General features: G+C 39.5%; 1 protein-coding gene across 1 annotated transcript; it reads right to left on the bottom strand.

Moving 5' to 3' along the window:
• Positions 1–282: 282 nt before the first annotated feature.
• On the bottom strand, positions 283–3391 carry FLRT2 (fibronectin leucine rich transmembrane protein 2). The gene has a single exon (XM_009081109.1). The coding sequence runs from the start codon at positions 2966–2968 to the stop codon at positions 980–982; it is 1989 nt and encodes a 662-aa protein (XP_009079357.1). The 5' UTR covers positions 2969–3391; the 3' UTR covers positions 283–979.
• Positions 3392–8809: the final 5418 nt, after the last annotated feature.

Below are 8809 nucleotides of genomic sequence, written 5' to 3'. Positions count from 1 at the left end.
GGCATCGTATTTTGTACCATATTTTCAACAATATACACTTTTAGATTCCAAATTGTACCTGAATACTGCAGAGCTGGGAGCACTCAGAATTTTGCTCACTCAGGCTTTACCTGAACATGCTGTGTCAACAAATGCTGCTCTATTAAAGAAGTGCAACAGCTCACTGTTATGTTCTGATAACCTTCACCTCCCACTGAGAAGGGTCAGAGAATGCCTAAAGCTTCTTAATCATAATGAAAAGCGGGGACAGTTTCTATGATAGAAGCATATAGTATTGGGAGACATTTTCGGAGTAGCTTTTGCAAACAGAAATCAAGGTCACTTTGAATTTGACACTAAGCTCTGTCTAGCTTTCCTATTCCAAGTATATTGTGAGAAAACAAATCAAACAAGAAAGTAGCCTTTTTGGCAGCACTCAGAGCTCCAGCTTTCAGTTGGAGGTAGGAAATGCAGAACTGACAAAGGGGAATGGATGTATTTCCAATTGTTTGAAGCTCAACAGCAATTGCTGGGTTCAAGTCAGAAGGGTTGTACCGATTTTATCTGAATTGCTTTTTTGTGTTCCTAGAGACCCTGTTTTAATATGCACTTATTTTCCTGTATTCCAGGACACCTAGAAACTTAACATCCCTCAGACAGCTTTGACAGCAAAGTGGTTAATGTTTGAAGAATGAGTCATTCTTTCCTTTGCCATGACATTGGGTTCTTATTGTACAACCCTGTACAGTACTCAGCAATATTTTTTAAAGATTTAAAAAGCAAAGAGTTACAAAACCATTTGCAATTAACTTGAAATAGAAAAGATAGCACTTTTTTTAAATCCCATTATATAGTACACCGTATAAATTACAGAGTATTCAAATGCATAAATGCATCTGTGTAACATTTATCAAATGTAATTCTTTTCATTGTTGTTGGGGGGCTTATTTTTTCTAGAGTTTTTTCTCTTTGTACTAGACACCCCCATCTTCCCTCACTATCACGTATGACAGTGCTCCAGGTCTGAGACATTGCTGTTGCAGTATCGCATGTTGTTGGGGATGTGGCAGTCTGTGTAGTTAATGCCCCCGTTTGGGGTATAAATGGGCTGCAGTCTGAAATCTCCTTTAAGGAGCTGATCGTTATTTAAGGAGACAATCTGGAAGCTGGTTTCCGTCATCTCCAGGATGGAGTTGTCCTTCTTGGTCCCTGCTTCACAGTAGTCATCTTTCCGACGGCCCCGGTTGTATTTCCACTTCTGGGAGGTGTAACGACCTTTTTTGTGCATATGCCAGCAAAAAATGCTGAGCAGGACCACGAGGACAAATATCACTGCACCCCCAATCAACCCTGCCAGCAGAAATGGGGAGCCTAGGTTCTGAGAAGTTGTCTGCTCATGACTGGAAGGGATGTTGCTGCCATTGCTCAAAAAGGAAGCCTTGGTTGTGGCTTCTGAACAGACAGTGTCTTCTCCAGTTCGGTAACTGTTATAAGTATCCAGTGGAACCAAACAAATCCGGTAAGTGGATTTGGGCTCCAGATTTACCAAGCTTGATTGCTGCTTCTCACCACTAACTATTTGTTCATGAACAATTCCTCCTACCAGACTATGGCCCATTTTAACCCATGTGAGTTTATATGCCATGACGGTAAAAAGTGACATCCAGTTGACTTGGATGCAAGTATCATTCACAAAATGGATGGAGAGTTGAATCCATTCGGATATAGGAGGTGTCACCCTTTCTCTGTCTTCCCTGTCAGGCACAGTGGGGAGTGTGGCTATGGTAGGAGTAAGAGGATTATATTTGCTACTTGGGGAGGGAAATGATGAGGTGGGAACTAATGTAGGTGGCATGGTTGTAGCTGGGACTGGGGTGATGATAAGTGGCAGACCAGGGGTGGTGGTGGGGCATGACAACATATTCATATTGAGCTCCCTGACTGCCATACCTCGGACCTGCTCTGGTCCCTGGCACATAAAACCCCGTACATTGATAGAAGTGGGAATAAATTTGAGCCATTCAGTGACCCACTTAATACTGCAGTCACACAACCAGGGGTTATTCCTTACAGTGAGCTGCCTCAGGTTGTAGAGGTTATCAAATACCCCCTTTGACAACATCCGAAGCTGATTGTTGGAAATATCAAGACGTTCCAGTTTGTGGAGATTTGAAAAGGCTGTAAGTGGTATATGGGTTATCTGGTTGTCCTGCAAGTAGAGCCTTAGGAGATGTGTTCCTGGGAGATCAGGAGGAGGGTAGGTCAGTGAATTCCGAACTATTGAGAATTCCTTGAGCTTGGAGAGGTGGCTAAAGGTGCCTTCAGCTATGCCTTTATTAGTAAGGAGATTGCCATCCACGATCAGACGCTCCAGACTTGTGAGATTCTGGAAGGCCAGGTCTGAAATGACAGCAATTCGGTTTTCGTCTACTCGCAGTTCTTGTAAGTCCAGCGGAAGGCCTACTGGTACGCTGCTTAAGTGATTCTTGGACAAGAACAGAAGCTTGAGGCTGATGGCTTCCTGGAATGCCCCATCCTCAACGCCAACAGTGGAGATGGAGTTATCATCCAGGTGCAGTTCTTCCAGCTTCAAAAGCTGAGCAAGAGCAGCACGAGAAATGGTCTGAATGTTGTTTTCCTGCAGGTGGAGAACCCTGACATTCTTAGGCAGGTTCATGGGGAATTCATCCAATTGGTTGCCATACAGGTAGACTGTGTGCACAGACTGGACATTGTGCAACTCTGCAGGAAATCCAGCATTATTAATTTGGTTATTATGGAGGTAGAGGACGGTTACACCCTCCGGTATCCCAAGAGGCACTGAGGTCAAGCTTCGCTCATTACAGTAGACAAAGTTTCGATCACAGCGGCACACTTTTGGGCAGGCCAAAGTTTTGGAGACCTGCATGTAGAGCCCCAGGGAAAAGATAAGCCATGATTTCATCAGAAGAGCCCAATCTGTGGGCCACATTTTAGTCCACGAACCCATTTCTATTTAAAGAAATAAAGTACCAAGGTGTTTAAGAACTGATAACAATAATAAAGCACAGGTAGCAAAATCTCAGGTCATTAAAATTGGCTTCTCTTTATGTCCAGTGTTCAGGCCAGAGATAAAGTCCTGGAGGCTAAGTATAAAATAATCCTTTTATAATTGGCCTACCTCCTACTTTTGATAAGAAAAACAGAGTCTTATTAGCCAGGGTTACAAAGTTTGTTGCCTTCCTCCATGTGTGCTGAAAGAAACAGTAGCCATGTCTTTGCAGATGAGCAACAGGTTAATTTAAAGCTACCAAAAGTCTTCTCTGTATGAGTTGCTTGGAGGGATAATACTTCCTTTCACTGAAGTCTGTTGGTGTCACACTCAGCTTTCTGAACTCCGCAAAGTCCTCATATCAGCTATCTGCCAGATCTGGCCTGCCTGTAAAAGGAAAAAGAAAAAGCTGAATAGCATGAAATGTTTAATAGGGAAGATCAAGTCCATTGGAAGACTATTCTAAGGCTGAGCTCTTTATGGCTTTCTGGAAAAAAAAGGCAAAAAAAGGCATTAATATTAAACATTAGCTTAATATTACTGTAAAATAGCCTAGAAATAGATTTGATGCAAAGTCATTGCAATGACTGAAGGACTTTCAGTAACTTCACTGATGGCTAGATCTATCACTTAGGTTTGCATACAGTACTTCCAGTTTTTGTCCTCTCACAGTCTGTTTAAAATTCTAAAACTAAAAGACTTCTCCAGCCTAAAACTAAACCATTTAACTGGAAATTTTTGCTCAGGTAATTATTTTTTCTTTTGCAGAACCACTGAATCCAATGAATGCTATTCACTGATGCCTGACAGAATAGAGTCTGGGCTGTAGTATTTAATCATACTCTACATTTTTTCATTTCCTACCAGACTTTGGAATGTTCTGCTTCTATTTTTGTAATGCCGTTACGTATACTCTCCAAATTAATGCACACTGCCATATTATCGTGCCTCACTACAGAGAATTAGCAGCCTATGATGAGTCTTTTAAGTAAGTATAGTAATCCACAAATACAAGCTACCCTGATATAAGATACGTATTTGCTAAAACTGAAGCAGGACCACATCTGCTAACTTATTGTTTTAGGAGATCAGCTCAAACTACAGTAGTTTTGCAGAAAACTCTTATCAAAACCATGAAGATTAGATACTTCTTTTAATTCTGCTACACAGCTGTCTGTGAATGGCTACACAAACAAGTTTGTTAGATTTGGTATAGAGGAGTTCCTTAATGTGTATTTTCAGCTTGCAAGCACACCTGTTAACTTTTATGTTCCCAGCTACTACTTGCTATTCAGATCTATAACCAAACATTTCCACTCTCTAAAGTATGCAATGAAAGATATTGTGTTGTTTGATGTTATCTTGTCTTGTTATATGCCATTTCTATTGACTGCAAAAAAATAAAATACTGCTACATACTTGAACCTAATGAAGTATATAAACTTCAGCAAGTACCAAGCATGTTTAGATCTCAGGGTCTTGAACTGCAGTGACACAACACAGTAATTTTCGAGGTTTTGTTTATTCAGATCAAAACTCATTGGCTGAGACTTCAAGGAAATAGAATTTCAGCAAACAGAAATTGTTTAAAAATGGTGGGTTTGTTTTTTGGTTTTTTGGGGTTTTTTGGCTTTGTTTTTTGGTTTTTTGGGGTTTTTTTGGCGTTTGCTTTTTTTTGGGGGGGGGTGTTTCCTCATCTATTTATGCAATTTAAGCACCATCCAGGTAATTCAGAAAGAAATTTAAATCAGGAGTACGTGAAAGCTTGTTCTTTTGCTACAGCTGTGCAGTTTATAACACATCCCAAACGCTGCTTTTGGGAATCCCATGGACTGACAGTTTAGAAAGTCAAACAGTTATCACCCTGCAACCTTGCACTTGCAGATGACTGTTATTTATTCAGAGCATCTTCAGGTATTAACCTCAATGTTCAAACAGGTAGAGACAAAATGTGAGACCCTGAAAAATTCTGTAACTTAGCATTATGAATTCAAATTATAAAGGTATGCACACTATAATGCAACCTATGATACGTATCATGCTTTTATAGAACCAGTAAGATTAGCTACCCCACTGTTCATGGTTTTCTCACTCACAGGCATATTTCAGTCACGAGTGGTTTCTTTTCAATTATGTAAGTGACGTGATACCATAGAGAAACTCTTAACAGGATTACATTCTAACATGAGACTAAGTGTGACAGTTTATCCGCCTTTAATATGGCCTGGTTCCCATCTAGATCACAGTGCTCTGATCCATCATGACACTCTCTTTTCAAAGTAAGAATGAGCATACAGAGCCTCCTCTGAGATGCTTGGGACCACACAGAGTAAAAATAAGGGTTCTCTCACTCCTTTTCCATCATCAGAGAGAGACAGTCTGTACCTCCTAACAGGGCCAGCACCCTGCACTAAGCTCACTTCCGACTGCAAGTCCAGTTGCTGATTAGGTTTTATTTGACTCCTTCCTGGGTATGATAGAAAGCCCAGCTGAGGACATGCAGCCACAGGCAGATGCAGTTCCTGGTTTGCTGAGAATCTCCTTAGAAGAGAACATCATATTAAAACTGATTTGTGTGTTCACTTTATTCTAGGACTCTGCACAGAGTTCCTATCACCTAAGTAAACGTGGCACCTGAATGAAAGATTTTGGTAATGATTTGAGCAAATTGGATCAAACACACAGTACTTCTCATTAGATATTACAAGTAAAAGAATTTTGACTGGACAGTTGCTTAAATGGACTCTGGACTTCATCTTGTTTTTACTGTTGCATGGATTTTGTCCTTAGAAATCTGTTAAAACTTTCCTAATGTTTTCTCCCTTCGTGATGGTGAGAACGGGAGCCCTTTTATTAATGCCAGCATCCTAAAGTCTAGGTATGAATCCTTAATAAACAGATAGGATAAAAATCAGTACAGATAATATGCATTGGAACTACTCTTGATTGTACTAAGCAAGAGCACAAGGACATATCTAATTAGATATTTATGACTTCAGGGTTGACTGTGGTGTGATGAAGGGAAGGAATGAGGAGCAAGGATACAACTGAAGGTGTTCAAATAAGTTTTTGGGGAAAGGTTTTACCTCAGTAGTCTTTTACAACTGTTTAATAGTAACTTATAGTAGGGGTCATAGTTGCAGTATTTTTCAGCAAATCTCCAGGACCCTTATACAAAAGCGAGTTGTGTCTCTGTGTTAGAAATCCCTACCCCAAACACATAAAAAAGACTGAAGAGCTGAATAACCTGCTTGATTATATTTATATTTTTTTGAAAAAAGGAACCCTGTGAAGGAAAAGCATCCTCTGCAAATTCCAGAATTCTGGAAAAACTTACACAGTTTGTTCTTTAGTGAGCTGACAAAACTGAAGGCAGGTATAGCAACTGAGCTTTTGGAAGTGGAGGAATTACGAGCATTCCTTAGCTATTGTGGTTGTAAGTCTTGATAATTCACTTACAAACTATAGATGGCACTAACTTTGCTTATTGTGAAGTCAGAAGGTTCTATAAAACAATCTAAGAAAAGAAGGCAATATGGCATGATTAACTTAAAATTAAAGAAATCAACAAGCAAATGTCTCAATAATAACACTTCTGTCGATCATCACCTTGGTAATTTTTGTTTCTATTTCCTACCCTGTACACTTGATGTCTATTATTTCTCCCTATATCCTCTTTACAGCACAACTCACATCTTCCAAGTGTGTAAGGCATTTACTGCAGCCAGGATATTAAATCCCATTAGGATTTAAGGAATGGTACTGTAAAGTTGAGAAAAATGCATTGAAATAGATGAGAACATATCGCATGTTTTAGGTGGCCAGGTCTGAAAATTTATCTTACTGATCCAAGTTCCTGTCATCTATGGAAATGTTTCCTTTCATATTTAAGAGACGTTTCTGATCAACATTTTTATCTCACTGTCTTTTTTCAAACCTGCCTTGTTTAAATTCCCTTCAGGCATGACTGATGCTGGCTGGAGAAGAACAATTCTGGCTTTGTGCACTGGAAAAAAGATAAGATATTTTGATTAAATATATTTAAAGGTTGAAATATCTGGTTGCAAGTTGGGAAGGTGAAGGTTTTATTAGTCTCCACTTTACTGGTCAGAATCATCCACAGAGCTTCCAGCTTTAGTCACTCTGCTGTGCTTAGCCATGAAATAATGAATATATCACTGAAAATGCTACTCAATTGTAAATTTGTGATATCTAAGGGGAAAAACCCAAACAACTCACTAGCAGTCTGCTTATGGAACTCTTTGCTACCTCACTGACTAGTATTTTGCCTCAGTGGGTATGCCAATGGTATCTAAAGAAGCTTCAAAGCTGCCCTCAGGGCCATCCTCCCCACCTTTCATGCTGCAGTCTTCCAAACGTGCAGTCAAGATCCCTGTGGCTACCTGAGAACCTAGTAAGATTCAGGACAGATAACAGTGAATAAAAGGAGGAGATAGCATATGGAGCCATGTCTGCATATGAATACTTACTACCCTATGCTATAAGCACAGGAGATTTGTTGTGCTCCTAAAGTCAGGTTGTCTGTCTTCATTAATCTTCCCATGGTTCATATTAAGGCTATAAATTTTTTAGAGGGAATAAAATTAACAATGCTTGGCTATTCAAGAAATCCCCCCTCAAAAAATAGGTCATAGGAATCCAAGGGGTTCTTTTCTGGCATTCTAACCACTTGGCACCACTTTTCCTAGCAGTTCATCCATTATGTCAACCTGAGTGCGATGGAACACATAATGAAAGGCAAGCAAAACTAAAAGCAAATGGTCATACCTATTCTTTGCAGTACTACCAGTCAGGGACTCTTATTTAGCACTAAACCATTTGGCATATATACTTTCTTGGCTATACTGCAGACCAAGGTCATAATCAAGTCATAATCTTACTCTACGTAATTGTTATATACAGTACGTACAAAGCTATTATGTCTGGAATTGAATGACAGAAAACAAATCTAATTCCATTCCTTTGAAACCTAATCCAGAGTTCCTAGTGCTTAAGAAAAATGTTCCTGCATTTCTATCAACTGGTAACCAAAAAAAGAAAAAAGGACTAATACCTGACAAATCCCCTTTTTCCACATAAGTAGAGTTTATATCTACACGAGAATGAACATCTTGTTGTTGTTTTTTTGTTTGTTTTTTTTTAAAAATGATTAGGAGCCTTAGGTGATGGTTCACTGTATATGTTTCTTCAAGAGTTACTTGGGTTTGAACTTTGTGTTCAAATTTTAATATGAGTCTATAATCTCTGCATCAAAGACACAAGGAAAATGACCCAAAGGAATCAAAATGCTTTTACAGGAAGGCCTTTTGCATGCCTGCTGCTCTGGCTGCTGATGGGTGAGTATTTATGGAAGAAGAAGATGTAAAAAGGAATAAAAAGAGATGAAGAAAAAGGGGTGAAGAGGAAAAGAAGAAACCATCCTTGGTGCTCTCTTCTAAAGAGAATATTGATGACGGGATAATGATCAGTAATTTGTACAGGAAGGAAGCCTGAAAGTGTCTCTGTACACTGTTAGACACAATGAAGTTCCATATGGACAGATTTTGGCAGAGAAAGACATTATTGCCTTAGCAATACTAACAGCAAAATGATTCAGCACATGTACACAAGTGAACTCCTGTCCTCTGTTCTGCTCTGATCAGGATGTTTCTGGTCTTGCCTCTCAAATTTTGTGCTTAAAATTATTCTCAAAAGCTCAGATCAGGCTGCCTGAGGAGACAAGTGAAATGGATTTGGATCTCCCTCAGCAGAGGCAGGAGACGTTTAGAGTGGTACATC

Source organism: Acanthisitta chloris, unplaced genomic scaffold (assembly GCF_000695815.1).
Source record: "Acanthisitta chloris isolate BGI_N310 unplaced genomic scaffold, ASM69581v1 scaffold7770, whole genome shotgun sequence".
In the NCBI taxonomy this organism is placed as follows: domain Eukaryota; kingdom Metazoa; phylum Chordata; class Aves; order Passeriformes; family Acanthisittidae; genus Acanthisitta; species Acanthisitta chloris.
Note: the sequence above shows the minus strand (reverse complement) of the source record. Positions and strands in the feature narration are given on the sequence as shown.

What these genes read in the sequence shown, in the direction of transcription:
- FLRT2 (XM_009081109.1), bottom strand. Translation starts at nt 2,968, where the DNA reads ATGGGTTCGTGGACTAAAATGTGGCCCACAGATTGGGCTCTTCTGATG.